Source organism: Eurytemora carolleeae, unplaced genomic scaffold (genome assembly GCF_000591075.1).
Source record: "Eurytemora carolleeae unplaced genomic scaffold, Eaff_2.0 scaffold713, whole genome shotgun sequence".
Classification (NCBI taxonomy): domain Eukaryota; kingdom Metazoa; phylum Arthropoda; class Copepoda; order Calanoida; family Temoridae; genus Eurytemora; species Eurytemora carolleeae.
The window spans coordinates 123755-145479 of record NW_019396600.1 but is presented as its reverse complement, the minus strand read 5'-3'; the positions used below and the strand labels follow the sequence as shown (position 1 = coordinate 145479).

The 21725-nt window shown below is 32.9% G+C and overlaps 1 protein-coding gene across 1 annotated transcript in view; it reads left to right on the top strand.

Moving 5' to 3' along the window:
- LOC111706118 (titin) overlaps window positions 1-21725 on the top strand; it is a 110607-nt gene that overhangs the window by 15287 nt on the left and 73595 nt on the right. Inside the window, exons 9-25 of the mRNA XM_023478891.1 lie at window positions 1207-1269; window positions 1863-1944; window positions 3473-3583; window positions 4006-4136; window positions 4741-4868; window positions 5858-5983; window positions 6659-6719; window positions 6932-7022; window positions 7842-7996; window positions 10090-10218; window positions 13519-13836; window positions 15886-15992; window positions 17355-17553; window positions 17699-17794; window positions 19439-19597; window positions 20694-20809; window positions 21060-21198. Of these exons, the coding sequence (XP_023334659.1) occupies window positions 1207-1269; window positions 1863-1944; window positions 3473-3583; window positions 4006-4136; window positions 4741-4868; window positions 5858-5983; window positions 6659-6719; window positions 6932-7022; window positions 7842-7996; window positions 10090-10218; window positions 13519-13836; window positions 15886-15992; window positions 17355-17553; window positions 17699-17794; window positions 19439-19597; window positions 20694-20809; window positions 21060-21198 (2211 nt within the window). The remainder of the gene's footprint in view (window positions 1-1206; window positions 1270-1862; window positions 1945-3472; window positions 3584-4005; window positions 4137-4740; window positions 4869-5857; window positions 5984-6658; window positions 6720-6931; window positions 7023-7841; window positions 7997-10089; window positions 10219-13518; window positions 13837-15885; window positions 15993-17354; window positions 17554-17698; window positions 17795-19438; window positions 19598-20693; window positions 20810-21059; window positions 21199-21725) is intronic.

The window sequence follows — 21725 nt, the reverse complement described above, 5'->3', positions numbered from 1 at the left end:
TCCCCTGTATCCCCTGTATCCCCTGTAATCCTGTATAGCCTGTATTCTCTGTATTCCATGTATCCCCTGTATTCCCTGTATCACACTGTTTCTGATAAAAATTGAGAAAGTTGAAGTATACGAGAAACAAGTGTCCTTCCTTCCTTGGAATTTTGCCAATGTTGAGATATATAGGCCGGGCCCTATAGTAAGAAGAGGGGGGGGGGCATGCCACTAAAAGGGAGAGTGAAATACACGTGGAGGGGGTATAATAATTTTACCTATATTCCTCATGTTCTATTATTGACTCATGATCATTTTTGAAAAATCTGTTCTGCAATTAGAAACAGTAAAAAGTTTAACATCTGTCTCAGTTCTAAACTTCAAAAAAATAAAATAATATTTCAGTTTCTTTGCATTTAATTCACACCGACGTTAAATGGTCAACTCTGTTTTTTTCTCAAAAGTTTGACAGCTTATGGAAAACGAAATTACATTATATGATTTATATATTTAATCTAAATAATATTTAATTTATTCAAGGAAAATAAATTGAAAAACTGTCTGGAATTTAAATCCAAAACTGTTCATATTTAACTAAATTAATCAAATAAAAAAATGAAAACTTTTAAAAATTGTTTTAAATTGAAGAGAAATAATCAGAATTCTAAAATATGTTAGCATATTTTATGTAAAAACTTTCTCATTAGAGATTGGTGCGTTCGGCTTTTCGTTCCTTCATCATTCGTGAACGATCTATTTCTTTAGTTTTTTCGTCAAACGTTCAAAAAAAAATTTAGTTTGTTTTCAATTGATATTTATTTCGTTAATTTTCTCGATAAACGATTGTTCAGTAAAATTGTGTTTTCGGTAAAAAAGCGATCGTTTTTTCAAGCATATTTTTTAAAAATTGTTTAAAAACTGAATTAAAAAATTCTTTTGTACTGAAAAATTTTTTTTTTAAGTTCGTTCAAACGATTTAAAATCGTTCGTTTTTGGAACATGTTCGTCCGTTTTAAAAAAGATATTGTTATTTCTCTGAACGATCCAAGTCGCTTTTCTATTGTTCCATTTTTTTTAAACGACCCCACAATACATGAAAATTTAATTTACTCTCTAAAAAGTGGTTCGTTAATCATGACCAATGCCCATATCTTATACTGAGTCATACTGTAAAAAATTTCAAATTTCGTACTTTGAAATATTTTCAAGTAATGTTTTGTTTAGGTTGTAACGAAACAAGAAAACCAGTATACATTCGACAGCTCTCTTATTATGCGTGATGTTACAGTAAGTATTATGTACAGTCCTTGTCGTTTATATTAATACATAAAAGATGACGTTCAAACAGCTTCTCTTTGTTTACTTGTAAACTTGTAATTGGAAAAAAGCTTGTTAGAAATCAAAACTTAAATAAAAAAGTCGGCTTCATATTACTAAATTAAACGCAGAATTTAATTTCAGCATTTAGGCCTAATTTCAACCTAATTGATTTTTCTTTTAAATAAGTTTTCTAAGATTATTCAGATTTAATTTGATTGGAACTAGATAAAGTTTTGATTACATTTTCCATTATTGAGTCAATATTAACTTTTTTACATTTAACATTTTTAAACTTCTAAACTTTGTAAATTTTTCAAAAAAAGGTTGCCCGATACTTTTTTTAAAATAAAATTTGTCCTAAGAAAACTAAATTTCGTTAATTTTGAAAGGTACAATGAGAACCATATAATTGTGAAATAGAAAGACGACCTAGTAAAAGTGTATTTGATGTCCAGACACACTAGCCAATCAATGTATCTTATGTAATTAAAGTCGTCTTCCTTTTACAGAGTTTTCCGATTCCCACGGTATCTCCACTAATCCATCTATCCGTATTTTAGGTAGAAGATACAGGAAAGTACAAGGTGACCGCTAGGAACGACCTAGGAGAGTCAAATGCAACAATCAGTTTAAATTTTGATAGTAAGTTTTTAAATCAAAATTTTCATAGTTTTTTTTTTTAATGGTTTCATTGGGGGAGGGGGGGGTAGTAAAGATAGAGAGCGTAGGACAAGAGACTGTTTAGCAAAAATAAGAAAAGAGAATAAGAGAGATGATTTATCAACTTGGACAGGTTTTGGCAACCATATTATTTATTTACGTATATCATATAAATATATACATAATGGCCTTTATACCTTGATAATCTTAAGCTATATCTACGTATATCATATAATATATATATATATACATACTTTAATTTAACTTAATTTCCTTTATACCTTTAAACTGTTAAGTTATATCTACGTATATCATATAATATATATATATATACATACTTTAATTTAACTTAATTTCCTTTATACCTTTAAACTGTTAAGTTATATCTACGTATATCATATAGAACATAATACCTTTATAATGTTATTTCTATCTATATAATAAAACAAGACATTCGTATATATATATATGTTGTCTATAGCCGGCCAAACGGCTTGACCGATTAGGCTGACATTTTTTGTGGACATGATCATGGATGGCTGGGGGTTGTTATAGGCTAAAAAATAAAAAATAAATGGATATATTTTTTGAAAGGGTTTTTTTACAAAATTTTTTCAAATTTATTTTTTCCACGGGCAACGCCGGGCCCTTTAGCTAGTGTATAATATACCTTTATATTTTATAATGTTAAATTATATCTACGTTTATCATAAACAAAAACAAGATCCAATACATATATACATAATACGTTCATAATTTTATATCTAAATACTTACATAAAACCTGTATAATATTATATATGTACGTATATACATAATATACCTTTATGATGTTATATTTACTTATACAATATAAATAAATACATAATTCCCTTTATACCTTTATAATGTTATATCTACGTATATATATCTCTATATATATAATATGAAATATAGAAAATGTAGAAATATAAATATAACCATATTTTCGTATGAAAAAGAAACTAGTTTCCTTAGAATTAAACCTTCTTGATCAAAAATCCTNTCTATTTAACCTGCAAGAATCTTGGTTCCCGTAGAACTTATTGTTTATTATTAAATATCGAAAACCATTGGTTCAAAAACGTTCTACACAGTTTCTAAATATTGAATTTCGAATCATGATCTTGATACTCATATTTGGTTAAAGGAATTGCAGTCTTTGCGACAAACTCAATTTTTCTGATATCTTTATTTTTACAATCTAATGTTGTAGGCTTTTGATATTTTAAACTGAATTCATGGTTTGAAATAAGGTCCGTTACAATGGGTTTCAAAGATATCACAGGATTAAAAAATCAGAGTGTGTGGCAAAGACTTCAGTTCCTTTACATATTGCGGGCACAAAGGCAAGAAAACCATATTGAAGTTGGATTTAGACAACCCCCCCCCCCTCCGACAGTTTTCTTTAGAAACGAAACTGAATAAAAACAGCGTTATAGTACTATACATATATTTTTTAAATAATTACATCAATAATGATAATACTCTAGGTGATGAGGCGTGTATTCCCAAGGGGGGAGTAAAGCCAACCTTCACCGAACGTCCAGTAATCAGGCAGTCTGATGAGGGGAATACAATTATATTCCAGTGCAGGCTTGCAGGTACAATTCAGTTAAAATTACACTGTACATTTTGTACTATAACAGAATACGGCAATCTCAATCAAGTATAGTACACTGTACAATTTGTAGTATAACTGAACACGGCAAACTCAAGTATAGTACACTGTACAATTTGTAGTATAACTGAACGCGGCAAACTCAAGTATATTACATATAAGATTTAAATCTTATATGTTTTCAACCACAACTCACCAAAAAAAATTTGTTTTCTTAAACTTGTACTTAAAATTAAAACTAGAGGAGCATAAAGAGATCACAAATAAGTTTAAAAGGAAATTGTTTAAGTAAACCCAAACTGGTTTTTTTTAAACATCATGCAGATAGAAATTGAAGTACATATCAATTGTTAAAAATTTATTTTTCATTTTTAACGAACATTCACTTTAAAATAAAATTTCCAGGAGACCCGCAGCCGAACCTGACCTGGTACCACGGGGAAAAGGTGCTAACGGAGACAAGCAGGATCAAGATGACAATGAAGCAGGAGAAGCAGACCTACTACCTCTGCTGTCTGGAGATATCCAATGTAGAGGTACCACACTAAACTAAGCTATAGTGGGGTTGGCCTATGATAGGTCGGGTACTGTCAAAAGTCTGGCCGCGCCATCAAAGTTGAAACCGAGCAGGCATATGCCGCAGGGTTGGTATGGTTCAAATTTAAATTGATCCTAGTCCGCCGTGCTACATCATTATCATTATTTATCCGGCATGTACTGTACCATCTTGCATTTTTCATAAATATATGTACTGTACAAATTGCTTATAGTAGCCCAGTAGTTGCACTTCAAATGAATCGAAGTTACCAAAGAATTTATTGTTTGTTTAAGTTCTCCCGGGCCCAAGTGAAATTTCTTTAAACAGCAGAACAAAATGGCAGTTTTACACTTTTTGAGAATTATTTCCTATCTATCTATATCTATACTCTATGAGTAAGAAACAGAAATAGAAACTAAATTGTATTTATACCCTTCAGCATCAATTTATGGCATGCAGATGTTGGGCAATACAAGGCAGTTATGTAAATTTTCTGTTTCAGGCGGCAGATGTTGGGCAATGCAAGGCAGTTATGTAAATTTTTTGTTTCAGGCGGCAGATGCTGGACAATAAATAGCAGTTATGTAAATTTTTTGTTTCAGGCAGCAGATGCTGGACAATACAAAGCAGTTGCCAGCAACAGCAGTGGAGAGTCCCAGGCCACCATAAACTTGACCTTCCAGGACAGTGGGCCGGGCAAACCAAAGATTCCAGATGGTCTTGCACCCAGGTATATAATATATTCATTCTTATATTTCGTTCTAAAGAAATCTAGAGATCCTGGTTAAAAGTTTGAAAGCCCCAGGTTTAGAACCCATTTTCATCCAGTAAATAAACATGTTTTTAATTTTCTACAGTGATAACCAGAAAACTGTGTAATAGATAGACGACATTATATATATATATATACTTAATCCTATATCATATATTTACAAAGCCAAAAGTTTTAACAGTAATTTATCAGTTATTTAGTGAAATAAGTCTGTTTACACTGCACAAATTCGGTGTCTCATGTTCATTTTAAAGTCATAACTGGAGCTTAAAAGTCGCATTCCAAATACAGAGTTTTCTGGTTCTCACTGTATGCTTTCCTTTTTTGTTGGGCTTTATATGATATATTTTAAACAATTAGGTATGTCTAAACTTAAATCAACGGATTTTGAATTAGAGATAAAAATATAACTGGAAATATATCGATACAGACAGGGTTGTTGTAGTTGGTTTTACGTGGATCAGAGTCATCAATTTTTGTTTTAGATAAAGCTAAGCTAGAAAGTTAAACTCCAGTCTATACTATTTTAGTTGGTTACGGGGGGGGGGGTGTTGGAAGAGAGAAGGATTTGAAACTTTAATATTAAATTCAAATATTTCTCATCATTCATGTCAAATATTTATTTTTGGCTTTTCTTGTGGACAGTAGCAGAATGTGTCAAATGATGGATTATTTATTTTCAGAATTTTGGTAATAAATGGAATTCGTAGTTGGAGTTTTAAAACCCAAGCTAAACCATGTTTAAAATTAATAAACCAAGAAATTAACCTTTTTTACTTTTTTATTTTAATCTGGCAACTAATTTAAGTTTTAAATTGAGAAGGTTTATAAATCATCAAGTTGCAAACATATTGGGATTCGAAAATTTGAATTCTGAAAAAGGCTCAATTCCTTTGGAAGATTTTTACAATTTTTATATTTATTGATTAATTGATTAATTAATTTAGGTTCCCTAAAAAGCCTAGTATAAGGCAGGAAGGGGATAACCTAGTGCTTGAATGTCAGCTTGAGGCCAACCCTTTACCTGAGATAACATGGTTCAGAGGAGAACAGAGAGTTGAAGAAACTAAAAGGTAGATGGCGTTGTAAACCAAAATAATAATAGTTAACAATCGTCGTCTTTGCTTTTTCTTTTGGTCAGTAAGGCTTTCTGTTATCAGTAATATCTTTGCGACAATGACCACATTTAAAAGATTTAACAGCACGCACCCCTGACCCTTCAGTAAAAGTAAATTCAACCTAAAGTCTGACCGCGTCAAACTTGTTGCACCGGCTAGTCCTATTGAGTGTCTGCTTTATTTACTCAATGTCCGGGCGGTACAGTACAAACCGGGACCAGGAAGGTTGACCCAGCTCGGAAATTCAAATGACAACGACTGCCCGTGACAGTTACAATAAACCCACTATTTTATTAGGAGAAATGGATAAAAAATTAGAGCCAATTATATTTGATCATTTTATTAATGCATGCAATATCTTGTTCTTTTGCTTTAGAGATCTTTATCTTTTTAACTTTAAGAAATTTCACATCTTTGTTTTTAATTTCATTGTATTTTATGGAAGAAAACTTTACATTGTAGGCCTAAATTCTTCGTAATTTAAAGTTTTGTAAAGAAAAAGAAACGGTATTAACTGTGCCTGTGTGTCAACAAGATTTAATTGCATGAATGAATTCGGATATTTGATTTCTGTATTTTGCTTGTGAATTTATCAATTGTTTGAAAAATAAAATTTGTATTTGTGTTTAGGATGAGATATGAGTGTAAGAAACACAGCAAGAATAAATATATTCTCACACTCACCATAAAGGAACAAATCAATCAAATATTTTCTGAAGAAAAAAAATAAAAGAGATTTTTTTCGGAAACTCAGAAATATTCGTTAATCTTGAACACTCAATATCCAATGCAGGAGACGACCATCATTGATATATATAATTGATCTTTAGATTCAAACACACAAAATTTATGAGTTCAGAAAAGATCTTCAGTTTTTTTGTTTGATTGTTTTGGACCGTTCAGGAGCCAAGTCTGGCGGACGCTGGTCTTTACAGATGTAACGCATTTAATGCGTACGGAGACAGTAATGCAAATATTGACCTTAATTTTGAAAGTAAGAAACCAGCAACAGTAAACTTTTACACTGTTTTGTGCCGCCAGAAATTCTCTGGAAAAAATTGTTTATCAGCAAATTTTTTTTCCATATCGGATATCTACTAAATTATATATTCCTTATTCATCCCGGTATATCTCATTTATAACACCATTCATGATAGAATTATGTAAATGCCTACTTTTTCATGGATATGATTTTCCTCATTTTTTTTTAATCTAATATATATATATATTCTTTTTATTTGTATTTCCTCACGGTTTGAGATTACCATTGATATTCCGGTGTTGCTCCGTACGTGATATATCTAGATTGAGAATCTTGAAATTCGAATTCTCAGCAAAATCGAATAGTCAAAGTTTGGAGTTATTTATTGTAGATACATCCTATACTTTAGGGTTGTATTTTACCCTTTACTTCTCAAGCATTACATTACAGTCAAATCCTTTTTCAAATATTAAACAAACATTGTCAAATATTTCTTCTTTTTCTTCGACAAAATGTGTTTAAACAAAATGATATTTTAACAACAACGGGAATGAAAATAAGTCTTATGTCTGGAATACGAAGCAAATAATTACTCGCCATAATCTTAACATTGCCTAATTCCTATTTCTTTGCAACATGATGATAACAACCTTTGATATATCATACTTCAAATATTTGTTCTAAAATTCTAAGTTTGACATTTCAAAGGTCTACAAATGCAAAAAAAAAAAATAAAAATTTGAAAATTCTTGTTAGAAACAATTTTATTACTTTTCGTAAAAGCAAAAATCCCCGAAAATATGTCAAACTCAAAAGACTGTTTGCTTCTAGCTGGAGAGGAGGGAGGACCTGCCACTGATCAAGGGTCCCAAGAGGTCCCTGGAGAAGTCTCTAAACCAGTAGGAGATGGGTTCCCTCCAACCTTCACGGAGAAACCTAGAATTGTTCCAAATGAAACTGGAACTTTAGTCTCAATGAAATTCAAGGTAGTTCGAACTGAGGTCCAAAGGAATCGAATCTATGCCACAAACTCTGATTTTGTAATCCCTATATCTATATCTTTGCATTACAACGTCGTAGACCTTAGATATTTCAAACTATGAATTCTGTTAGATCAAAATTTAAAAGTTTGAAAAATTAAAGGTTTACACCATAGATTTCAAAGATATGAAATTAGAAAATTTGAGTTTGTGACAAAGACTCAATTCTCTTTAATATTGATAATCCCTCCTGATGGATTAAAATAATTCCCTTTGTATGCAAATCTTTAATGAGAAATCGGCTGGTTTTAATGGATTTAAAACTTGATCGCTTCAAATAAAAAATTCCAGAATGGAAAAGAGTACACGCTTTGTAGATAAAAATGAATTTAAAAATAATGGTATCCAATTATCCTAAAACAAGAAAAGTATAAACAGTTTGCTAAAAGGCCATTTCCCCAGTTCCTTATTTTTCAATTCTAAAATTTATTTCTAATTGTGGTTTCTATATAACAGAGACTTGTGGATTAACGCAAATTTGACACTACTTAAAATTGTCAGAATTGGATATGTTTTAAGAAAAAATATCTACCTCATTAAAGGGCACCATTCAACACTTTAAATGATGGGTCACATGAAATTACGTCTACAGTTCCTTTGATAAATATAATTTTCAATTCCTGTTTAATAATTTAATTCAACTTAAAACAAGAAAATAACAATTCTGAAGAGTATAAGGTTGACTGACCACTGACCCTATGACCAGTGGAACCCTCTAATCCCCCTAAATCCTTTAAGTCTATAGAAAAATAAACACTTCTGAGTTTTAAAGATATTGGAAATGTTTAACCGAGTGCTTTTACAAGTTTCTACTTAAACAAACTTCGCCAAATATTTAGGTTCAAAATAATTTTGTTCAGGATATTTTTGTTTTATTAGGTCATTTGATCATTGAAAATTTAGGAAATCAGAGAGGGGGGAGGTTTAACATTTTAGTCCTCCCCTCCCCCATTCAACAAATTTCTGAAATTTTGAAAATGCATTTTCCAAATGTGAATTTACAAAAATTTCATTTTTTGATCTTGATTTGACTTAAAAAATTTTTTTATAATATTATCTCGCAAAAAAACTTCATATATATTCCCAAGCTTACACCAACATTATACTTTTTTCATCTTTTAAGGGGGTGATCACTTGCCTCAAACTTGAATTTTGTAATCCCTATATCTAGGCAAACTTGAACTTTGTAATCTCTATATCTAGGCAACCTTGAATTTTGTAATCCCTATATCTAGGCAATCTTGAACTTTATAATCACTATATCTAGGTAACCTTATGAAATTTTGCAATTAAACCAATCATAGTTTAAACGTTAACTATTTTTTCTTTTACAATTTCTATTTTGAAATATCAAATAAATACGAATTCAGGTTGCAAAGATAAGAAATTTAAATTTACAGGCTCACACAGAAGCAATCCTTTTAAAGTTTAAATTCTCAAATTAGATTCAATTTGTGCAAATGACAGGAATAATTCAATCTTTCAACTCTTTAAATAGAAATAACAAATCAAAAGTGGGAATCCTCACTCTAATTCTCAGACAGGGCTTTTATCGTGTTATCTTATGTATTTACAGTGAGCGCCATAATACTCTGGAATAGAAAAAAGACATAGAAACAATCTTTGTTTATTTGAAATTGTTTTAACTTGCAAATAATATATACATATCTTATATTTTTCCATCTATTGCTGTAGAATTTTGTTCGTGTTTTTTTGCTTGTCTTTTCTGATTTTAGACTTGAGAAAAGCATTTGACTGATAACATAAAATTGCTCTTTTATTGATTTCAACAAATATTTTTTATTCAGATCATTGTAACCCGTTCAATGTGAATTCGGATAATGCATATTCCCTTTAAGATCTAAATGAAAGAAATTACAAATATCAATATTTTTCTTCCTTCCCCCTCCACCTTCTCCCTCAACCTTCCCCACCACCTTCCCCTCTACCTTCCCCACCACCTCGTTCTGAATCTCACCTAAACTCTCAAAATAGAGCTTCTCTTTTAAATTTCGTCTATGTAATCCATTTAACTATAGGTTCGAGCTAAACCAAAGGCTGAGATGCAATGGTTCAAGGGAACCCAGAAGATCAAGGAAGGATCAAAGTTTGCCGTCAAGTATATTGACTGTGGTAAAGACGAGTACGAGATTATCCTCGAGATTTCGGTAAGTAATTTCAAATAAACCCCAACTCACATTCAACTCATGTACATTTGAGTCTGAGCTGAACCGACCTTTACGGTCCTAAAGAATGTACTGCCCCGCACACCAACTACACTGGCAGACTTACAGCAGGGATCCTGTAGGAAGGGCTAGTGCACACGCCTCACCGGTGTTCATTTGAATTTCCGAGTTGAGCCAACCTTTGCAGCCCTACTTTGGACTGTACCGCCAATTTACAATTACTAAAGCGGCAGAGGAGTGCGAGTGGTATTGCAACAGGTTCACACGATCTGGCTTAAGGCTACATTTCGTTAAGTCTACAGTCACTTATGCGGAAATTTTTTTGGGAAGTCATATCAATGAGATTAAAATTTTCAATCAACTTGATATTTGTATTTTTCAGTCAACTTGATATTTGTATTTGCATTTTTCAAAACTAAAAAGTAAAAAGAAAATTTAAGACGTGATGTAATTCGAGTGACTGGTCATGGACACTTTGGCCTTGGGAGAAAATAAAGTTCTATTTGAATATAAAATATTTTAGGAACAGTAAAATGAAACTTTGCAAACGGGTTTTAAATGTCCTAATTAAGATAGTAGATACTAAAGCCAGGGTAGATTAATTATTCAAAATATTTTCTTAGATTTAGATTCAGCGGATCTAGATATAGTTAAAATATGTGACTGTATTTAATTAACCAAAGCTGACTCCAATTTTTCAAGGATTATGGAAATCTTTAAAGGGAGTGTTTGCAAGTTTTTTTCAATATATCCGTTCGCAAAAGTTACGCTTTCCAATAATTTTGTTTTGTCTTAACGGGAGTGTTCGCGAAAAATGAAAGGGGGTATAGGCTAAATGCGATAAAAAGCGCTTTTGATCGCTTCTAATCTTACTTCTATCTGTTGCGCCTAAAAGGAGAAAATTGTTAAAGACGTCTCATACTGAAGAACGTAGCGCCCATACAAATTGAGAAAATTGCAACATGCGACTATAGATAAATGTGGCGAAAGATAATCGATGACTATAGGTAGTAATATCTGAATGATTTGTTTGAAATTAAATTGATTTTTTGACGTATGTTTCAATTTTCTCAATTTGTTGTATTCTGCCAGCAAGAGAGGTGTCTAGATCCACACAAGAATTGGATTGTATTCTGCCAGCCAAAGAAGTGTCCAGTTGCACACAAGAATAGGATTGTATTCTGCCAGCCAAAGAGGTGTATAGTTGCACACAAGAATAGGACTGTATTCTGCCAGCAAGAGAGGTGTCTAGATCCACACAAGAATAGGATTGTATTCTGCCAGCCAGAGAGGTGTCTAGTTCCACACAAGAATAGGATTGTATTCTGCCGGCCAGAGAGGTGTCTAGTTGCACACAAGAAAATACCCCCTTATTTAGAAATATATTTTGTTCTAATAATATAGACAAGGAATTTTTATACACGTATTCAAAGTAAAATTTTTTGAAAAAGTTTGATTTTTCTAGGGACAAAGTTTATGCAATATTAAAAATAAATGAGTACTAAGGAACTGAGTTTTTTCTACAAACTCTTATTTTCTAATCCTTATATCTTTGCAACCCAATGTCTTAAACCTTCGATATTGCGAACTTAAAGTTTAGTTGGATCACATATTCTAAGTTTGAAAGTTTAAAAGTTTACACCATAAGATTTCAAAGATATAGGAATACGAAAATTTGAGTTTGCGACAAAGACTCAATTCCTTTTCCCCCAATTTTGAAATACATTTTTTTACAATGTTAAAAACTGTTTAAATGCAAAGTACAAATCATGGATTAAATTTTTTTTAGGGATACAGCTTATACAATTTTTATCAAAAATTAATAAAATTCGGGGGAAGCATTTAGATTTGATGCGAAAACAAATCCTTTAAATAAAAAATCACAGTTTAATCTATTTGCTCTTTTAGATTATAAATCTAATATGCCAAAAAATATGAACTAGAATATTTTGAAGTTATATATACAGTGGTATACATTGTACGCCGTACATTGCACACCACTATATATACAGTGGTATACATTGTACACCACTATATATACAGTGGTATACATTGTACACCACTATATATACAGTGGTATACATTGTACACCACAATATATACAGTGGTATACATTGTACACCACTATATATACAGTGGTGTACATTGTACACCACTATATATACAGTGGTGTACAATATACTTTATGAAACCGATTTAGCTGAAAATTTTGTATTCGCTGCATTTTTCTTTTTGTTCATTTTTAATATTTATGTTTAAAATTAACTTTGTTATTTATTTAAATTTTGTAAAATATAATGTGTCCCACGATGACTACCACCTGCAACCCCAGTGGCATTGGCTTGGGAGTTAATTGTAACTTAGTACTAAACTTTAGACGTTTATTTGACGGCTGCAAGAATATACGAGAATGAGTGTATACATTATAGATTAGGGGAGGTTTGAAACCAGAGTTTAGAATTTATAATCTATACGAACTTCTTAAAATACAGGGTCAGTCAGAAAGAATGAGACTGCAAAGACGACCTGTAATTCAGAAAATATGACAATTTTAAAGTTTATTAATGGTTTCTGTTTTGATAACTATCTTTAAATGATTTATCAAAGAATGGAACAAGTTTACAGTTGCTGGACATCATGAATGTTGATAGGAAATATAGGCAGTATAAATTTAGTACAGTCGTCTCTGATTGTGGGTAACCCTGTGAAGAAAATTGTGTAGAAATAAACCAGTGTCCGAATTTAATGAATCTAAGCCGCGTCTCAAATCCGCCAAAAACCGGTTTTAATTGAGCGCCAGCTTAAATCTTGAAAAATTGAATACAATTTTAAATGGAACCAGCCATATTTGAGTCGCGGCTTAAATTTAAGCCGCGGCTCAAATTCTTTAAATTCGGCCTCTGGTTTATGGTTTATTACTAAAAATATCAAAATATTTGACACTTATCAAGCATATAGTACTGGTTGATATTAATAAGTAGAAATAAGGCTAAAAAATTATAACCTGCTACAGTAAGGACCTAAAATCTGTAAAGTAGAAGACGACTGCAAAGCAATAATTCTAAGTGTATTTGATGCTCTTACAAAGCAAATAGTTTTTTTTATTAAGTGGATCTGTTCACACTGCCCAAGTCATAAAGTCGTCTTTCTATACCAGAGTGTAATGGATCTAATCGTATACTCGTTTATTTTAACAATGTGTCAAATGTTTTAGAACTATATGTTAGTCATATCTAACAAACTTTTAGAATTTAGAATCTTTAGTCTTTTCTTTGAATTTAGAAACCCTGCGCTGACGATGGAGGAGATTATAAATGTATGATGAAAAATGAATACGGTCAGCTGCAAGCTAAACTCAACCTTAACATTGAAGCCGAGCCTGCCTCAGCCCCTGCCGGAGCTGCCCCAACCTTCATGGAGAAACCTAAAATCGTAACGAAGGAAGATGGAAAGCTGATTATGTTGATTGTCAAGTATCGTGCTGAGTCAATGTGCCAGTGTGTTTGGTCCTACAAGGAGACCAAGGTTGTCGAGACCAAGTCCATCAAGATCGTTCATGAGAAGATTAGCGACTACTTTGAGTCCCGTATGGAGTTGGCGGTATGCTGGCATGCAAAACCTACCCTTTAAAGAGAATGAACGCGTAATTTTAAACGACCCATCATGCAAAGACGACTATGCCCGATTTACAACGGTACCCTTAAATTATTTATATATCTTAGAATGAAAATTTATATTTTTCTACAAAAAGTTCCAGGAAATATGAAAATTTATTCCACCTTATAAATCAGATACAGGTTTTGAGGGCTCCATTGTGAATCGATCATTGCCCTCTTTGCATGAAGGCCGAAGGGTCACTTGAAATAACGCTGACAGTCTCTTTAACCTTTGGTCGTTTATCCCTTTTAACCTTTATCCCTGTATATTATGTTCTTTTATTTATTTATATTTGTATTTTAACCCTGAGTCCTTTGGTCTAACATATTGAAATTCTATAATTTGAAACCTGCACCCAACGACCTAACAACCAACCTACCTAAACCTGCTTGTACATAAACATTAATGGAATATTCCATAAAAAATAGAAAGAATTTTGATTATTCTTATGCCACTCCTAAACTATTAAACAACAAAAGGATTGAGAAAGTAGTACATTGGCCAGCCCTACCCCCTAATTTACTCTCTAAAAAGGTGGCCAGCCCTACCTCCTAATTTACTCTTTTTTAAGGTGGCCAGCCCTACCCCCTTATTTACTCTCTAATAAGGTGGCCAGCCCTACCCCCTAATTTACTCTCTAAAAAGGTGGCCAGCCCTACCTCCTAATTTACTCTTTTTTAAGGTGGCCAACCCTACCTCCTAATTTACTCTTTTTTAAGTTGGCCAGTCCTACCCCTTAATTTACTCTCTAATAAGGTGGCCAGCCCTACCCCCTTATTAACTCGTTAATAAGGTGGCCAGCCCTAACTCCTAATTTACTCTCTAATAAGGTGGCCAGTCCTACCTCCTAATTTACTCTCTAATAAAGTGGGCAGCCCTACCTCGTAATTTACTCTCTAAAAAGGTGGCCAGCCCTACCCCTTAATTTACTCTCTAATAAGGTGACCAGCCCTTCCTCCTAATTTACTCTCTTTTAAGGTGGCCAGCCCTACCCCTTAATTTACTCTCTTTTAAGGTTAAGGTGCTTGCAGCCCTAACCCTTAGTTTACCCTCTAATTACAGTTTCCAGCGCTTGACTACTTTGTTGACTAATTTTCTGGAAAAGCTGAAAGGCTTGAAATATGCAGCACAGAGTTTCATGAATATTTTATCATATTTTTACAGAGTATATATCAGGGGGGAAGAAGTGTGGAGGGGGGGAATAGACAATATTTCACAGTTTTTCCATGGGGAAATTTACCACATATTTTATCATAATAAAAATGACAAAAACAATCATGGATGCTTTTCCTTTGTTTATAAACTCTTATAAGATTTTTTATAATAATATTCAAATATTTATTTATAATTTTTTTTTGATATTTTTTACCTCCTCCATCTCTCCTGTCCTTTAATCTTCTTTTCCCAACTTAACTTGAGTTCTTGCTTCATGTTTAGAAAAGTTCATTCATCATTCTCCAATGTACAATAAGCTCTGCAAACAATATTGGATATATTAGCAAAACCCCAACTAACATTGCGGACAAAGTTTAAACATTTTGCAAATTATTAATGTAAAACATCAAAACGTTAACCATATTTTTTGTATGTCTTCATTTTTTACTTTTTTTATTTTTGCATGTGTGTGTGTGCCTTTCAGAAATAGATAAAACATACGATGAATCATGCATACTTAAACAAAGCAAAGAACTTAATTATCGCAATAAACTCAAATGGTCTGATAATATAAACCTTTGATGATTCAAATTTAAACTAGTTGATCGGACAGTAGTCACAGTTTGAAATATTAAATGTTAGGGTACAAAGATAAAGAGATAAAAAACATTTGAGTTAGTGGCAAAAACTGAGTTTGTCTGTGTTCACTATAGTTTATGTAAAAGTAGCATGATCCAAGCTGGTAAATCATGTGCTATGTCAACCCAGCATGTTGTTAAGCACCACATGTATCCTGACAGTAAACCAGTACTCCTACTCTATCTTTACTTGTTTTAGGATCCAGCGCCAGAAAATGCAGGAGTGTACAAGTGCATTGTCAGTAATCAATTCGGAGAGATTAATGCTAATCTTTCACTCAATATAGAGGTCGCTCCAGTCATCAGGTATTGTTTAAATAGATGGCGCTATAGTCATCATGTTTAATTTAAATAGAGGGCGCTTTCTTCATGTTATTTTTTCAAAAAAGGGGTTTTTAAGGGGGGGCACAATGTTGCAAGACCCCCTCTACACAAATGCTCTCTTACGCCCCTGTATCAAGGTTATTGCTTATAATATTGTGAGTTTCTAACTTTCATACTTAGGTATTTACTGACCATAAAAGGGATAGAGTTCACTCGGATTTCAAATAATTCATAGATTTATCCAGTATTGACGATAATTAAAATGATACAAATAAGTTTCGCAAATATTCAAATTTGAATTTATGTTTTTACATTTGTTTACAAAAATAGAAAATATTATCCACCAAGGGAAGGATTCTGTTTCCTAATTCCGCATTATGCAAATTGTATTTCAACAATAGTTTGCAGAGTATTGAAATTTGCAAGGAAAATTACATTGTTTGAATATTTGTGTATCAAATGTGTGTACAGTTGTAATATAAATTATCCGCAGTGCTTTTGAATTAACCCTGGTCCTATTTTTTTATCCTTGATTTTTTCTGGTTGGTGAAAATGGATAGTTTGTTATTTGGATTTTTAAAGACCTATAATTACAATTTCAAAAACTACATTAGAAAAATAGTTTTATAAAAAAACTAATTTTATCTTTAAAAATTTGATTATGTGCTGTACACTCCCCACCCCCCCCTCCCCCAGCCTAGTATAAGGTTATACTATTGGTATCCGCTAAAATCCTAGTGGTAAACATCTTGTTGACATAATTTTGTTTTGACATATTGTTTTTTAACATTTGCAGTATGAGTATGACCGTAACAGAAATGACTTCATCGCAAGTATATTTATAACAAGGACACAAGAAATTTTGTTCAGATTTAGCTGATAAACATTCACCAACAAGCATGTCAAGAACATATTAATAACTTTTGTCAGCACCACTTGGGTCTCAAATGTTAAGATAAGAAAAATAGTGCTAAAAAAATTCGTTATCGTTTCAAAATTTTGTAAGATGTGAATTTTAAGACATCCAACAATTGTTTTATATATATTTTAAATGGTTTACAAAAATATGCCTTTTTTCAAAAATGGTCTGAATTTTTATTTTTAAAAAAACGTTTGAAACATGAATAAAAGTCACTCATTTTAATGTTGTGAATGATATGATATATATCACATTTTAAAAAACGAATATTTGATATAAAATTAAAGATATTTAGAAATAGGTATGAATTTTGATTTTAATGTATCTTTTTATGCGATTCTTTACTTTTTTACTGAATTATTTCTCTTTTTTTGTGAATATTTATTCATTTATCCATTTATTTATTTATTTTTTTATGAATTTAGGGAGCGTCCTATTATAAAGAAGGTGGAGAAGAAGAAGAGTGTTGTCCTGCAGTGCGCTGTCCAGGGCAACCAGGAGATCGAGGTCCAGTGGTTCAAGGAGGGCCAGGCCATTGATACTAAACAGGAAACTAAATTCTCTGTTCAGAAGAAGAAATCTGAAGTAAGAGAGGGAGAAACTATTGTTCAACTGGAGATTAAGGTAAATAACTGAAGAGGATAGCTGACACAAACTATGATTTTTAGTGAATTTCTAAAAATCCAAGAAAAAATTCAATAAATCCGCGAAATGTAACTGAAAGAGCATCAATTAAAGTTAAAATCAAATATCGGCCTTTTATATCTAGGATACTGAGATCACTGACAAGGGTAATTACAAGCTAGTTGCTAAAAGTGTATCCGGAGAAACCCAGAGCCAAGCAGTTCAGCTTTTAGAGGAGCAGGTAATTCATAATTAAGACTGGGCACATTGGTATTTTAGTTGAATGATCCAATCCGATAATTGACTCGGCACGGATTCTGTACACCTATTTACTAGTTCTCTAGTTACTAGTAACTAGGTTCTCACCTGATATTAGACTCCGGTACGAGTTCTTTAGTTTGATTTAGTTTGAATGCGACGAATCCAGGGGGACTAACCAGTGTGTGGGAGGGCACGTGACTAACCAGTGTTTGGGAGGGCACGTGACTAACCAGTGTTTGGGAGGGCACATGACTAACCAGTGTGTGGGAGGGCACGTGAATAACCAGTGTTTGGGAGGGCGACTGACTAACCAGTGAGTGGGAGGGCACGCGACTAACCAGTGTGTGGGAGGGCACGTGACTAACCAGTGTGTGGGAGGGCACGTGACTTACCAGTGTGTGGGAGGGCACGTGACTAACCCGTGTGTGGGAATGCACGTGACTAACCAGTGTGTGGAAGGGCACGTGACTAACCAGTGTGTGAGAGGGCACGTGACTAACCAGTGTGTGGGAGGTCGCGTTACTAACCAGTGTGTGGGGGGGACTAACCAGTGTGTGGGAGGAAACGTGACTAATCAGTGTGTGGGAGGGCACGTGACTAACCGGTGTGTGAGAGGGGGGACTAACCAGTGTGTGNAGGGGGGACTAACCAGTGTGTGGGAGGGGAGACTAACCAGTGTGTGGGAGGGCACGTGACTAACTAGTGTGTGGGAGGGTATGCGACTAACCAGTGTGGGGGAGGGCACGTGACTTACCAGTGTGTGGGAGGGCACGTGACTGACCAGTGTGTGGGGGGCACGTGACTATCCAGTGTGTGGGAGGGAACGTTCAGACTTTTTTCAAATTGTTCGTTCAAGGTATGTTTAAATCGTTTAAAATAACAACTTGTCAAATACTCATTGTTCTTAGCCAAGAATGGAACGTTCAACATTTATTTTCCGTTTTTTTATGAACAGTTATTTTCATTTGTGCACGATTTTAAAGTTACCGGTTTTTGCCGTTCGTTAACGGAATCTTTCGTTTTTGGTTTTTAAATAATATTTGTATTTGAAGAGGTAATAATAGATTTTTTGACGTAAGATGAGAATTGGCATTTTTTAAAACTTATTTCGAACACTTTATTGACAGTCGATAATTTTCTTAACTTTTAGATGTGTACCCGTTTTTGTAGATTCTAAACATGCAATTGATGATCTCGAAATTAAGAAAGATTCAATTCAACCAAAACTTTAAAAAAAGGAATGAATTTTTTAAATTCTCTAGTCACTGTACAGTGTACCCCCCCCCCTCTACCATTCCATACAAATTACCAGGCAACTGGTTTTAATGCAGACAGTAGTAATCTAGGTGCAAAATTATTGTTGGCTGCTTAATGAATTTATCTACATTTGCGACACAAAACCGTCAAAAGGGCCTTTTCACAAAATTAACCCGAAACATTTCAAAATGATACAGCTTGTGATGCAAGATAAATTTTTCAATTTTATCAATTGATATTACTGATTTGAATCATTATGGCAGAATTTTATTAAAGAAATCTAAGCAAAAAATTTGTGAAATCTCCTTCAGTCGCTAGATTATTGTAAAAGTTGAAAAAAGGCCAGAGTAAAAAATAACGTGTTAAGGTAAAAATGGAGGCTGCCGAAGTTTCAATAGAAGCGACGACAGAATCCTCCGAAGAGACAGTAAAGAAGAAGAAGAAGAAGGTTGTCAAGAAGAAGAAGAAGAAGGAGGAAGAAAAGGAGATTAAAGCTCCTGAAATTGCATCCTACCTGAAAAACTTTGTAAGCATATTTATTTTCTGTTTAAATCATTTTATCATTTAGTCTATTAGGAAGACAAAAAAATAGTACAGTACAAGGCACCTCCGAGAGAGGTTTACGAGGAGAGAGCAGTTTAAATAGCGAAACCCAGCTAACAAAGTTTACCATTTCTCACCATGGTACCCCGATACAGGATACAAACATGTTTCCTTTGGCGCATTTCCTCTAATTTGGTATTCCAAGGTTGAACATGACTTTTCTTAAAAATGAAGAATCATTATGCATGTAATGTATCCATGTTCAAAGTTTGAATGGGTTAGATTTAACTTAATATGAGAAAAGGATTAACTTTTACCTTACACAAACTTAGAACATTGTAATCATGTCTTAAAATTTCAAAGCTTCCAAGATGAATTTTAAGATAAAAAATGTTTAATTCAACTTTTTGTTCGTATTAGTCCTTGAGTAAAATGTTAAACAATCAGAGCTGAAAACTCGTTTACTGGATACCCTTAACCCTGAATTCTGGGGTTCAGACCAATGAGAGTTCTTTATTGATTGCGCGCCAAAATTAAAAAAAATTCTTGGATTCTGAATGGCTATTCGGTTTCAACAATCGACACTAATTGGTTGCTCTATAGCAAGGTACTAAAGCAAAGAAGGTTTATTGCGGTACCGTATACTCCTGCGTACATATTGAAGCCAGTTCTCTCTGGGCGGAATTTTTAAACAAGAATAGATGCATCAGTGTTCGTCTAGTATCCGAGAAGGATAAAAGCATTTAATTTGGATGATTTTTATAATTCACATAATTATAGTTTCTTACGACCAGGATATATTTCATAAATTATTGTTGTAAAAATGGATTCCATGTCAGGCTGTGACATCCGTCTTGTGTTTACTTTTCCGCCCAAATACAGTACACTGCAGTACAAAAAATGCGCACACCTCTGGAATAGCTTTTGTTGCATTACAACCTTGCACTATAGGAACTTTTCCGGATATTAATGCAAGAATACATTAATCTGCAGATTAATAAAAAGAGGAGACCAAGCATTAATCTCGATATCTAAAATTCTAAAGTTTTCAGCTCAGTTACAATTGATAAATATTCTAGATTAAAAAGGAAGGGGAAGATGTCGAGTTTAAATGTCGTCTTGAAGAGGAAATGGAAGAGGGTGAGGTCAAGATGACCTGGTTTTTTAACGACGTTGAAATCACTGCCTCAGATAGGTAAAATCCACGAGCACCAAAACTATGTATATTTACATATTTTCACTTGATTTACCAATCGTTTTGTATGTTATTTCTGTTGCAATAAAAGTGGCAATAAAAAAATGTGCTATAATTCGTTAGCTTTTGTTTAAATAGTTCAAACAATAATAATATAGTCAAATAGGTTAAACACAAAATGAAATCATTGATTAACTATAGATTCAAAGTTACGAACATTTTTTCAATCTTTAATTTCGCGCATTTCCAGAGTTCTGATCACGTTTGATGGACTGTACGCCACTCTACAGCTGATTGGCTGTACACTAGAGGATGGCGGAACCTATAAGGTCGTCTTTTCTAACGAAAAGGGACAAGACGAAACCTCAGGAAAGGTCAACGTTAAAGAGGTAAGTTACTATTTGAAATTTATTTTTATTTTCAAGTTTTTCTAAATCTTCTTCTTTAATATTATAAATTTCAATTTAGACCCGAAAAGTAATAATAATTATTTTCCTAATTTTTCTTGGATATTTTAGGATAACCAACGGGTAAGATCCCAAAAGAAAAGTAAGCCAAGGATAGTGTTACCTAAAGATCGTCAGATCACGCTAAACGAAAACTTTCAAGAATTGGTATTTTTGCCTTTTTTTTGGAAAAGTATCCATAAGAAGGCTTTCAGATAATTGATCTACTTTAGATCAGTATCAAAAGGCTTTTTTGACACTTTTCAAACAACAAAATTTTTCTCTCAAAATTTTTATATTTTTTTTCCTGTGTGAAATCCATCAAAAAAAAATCACCTAAACAAACAAGAAGAGAACGAAGAAGAATAAATATTTTGTAAATAAATGTGAATTATTATTATATTCCATCACAGTAGTTAGATTTTATAACGCTTCTTTGTGGAAATATTTCATGGTTTTCTTTTTGCAAT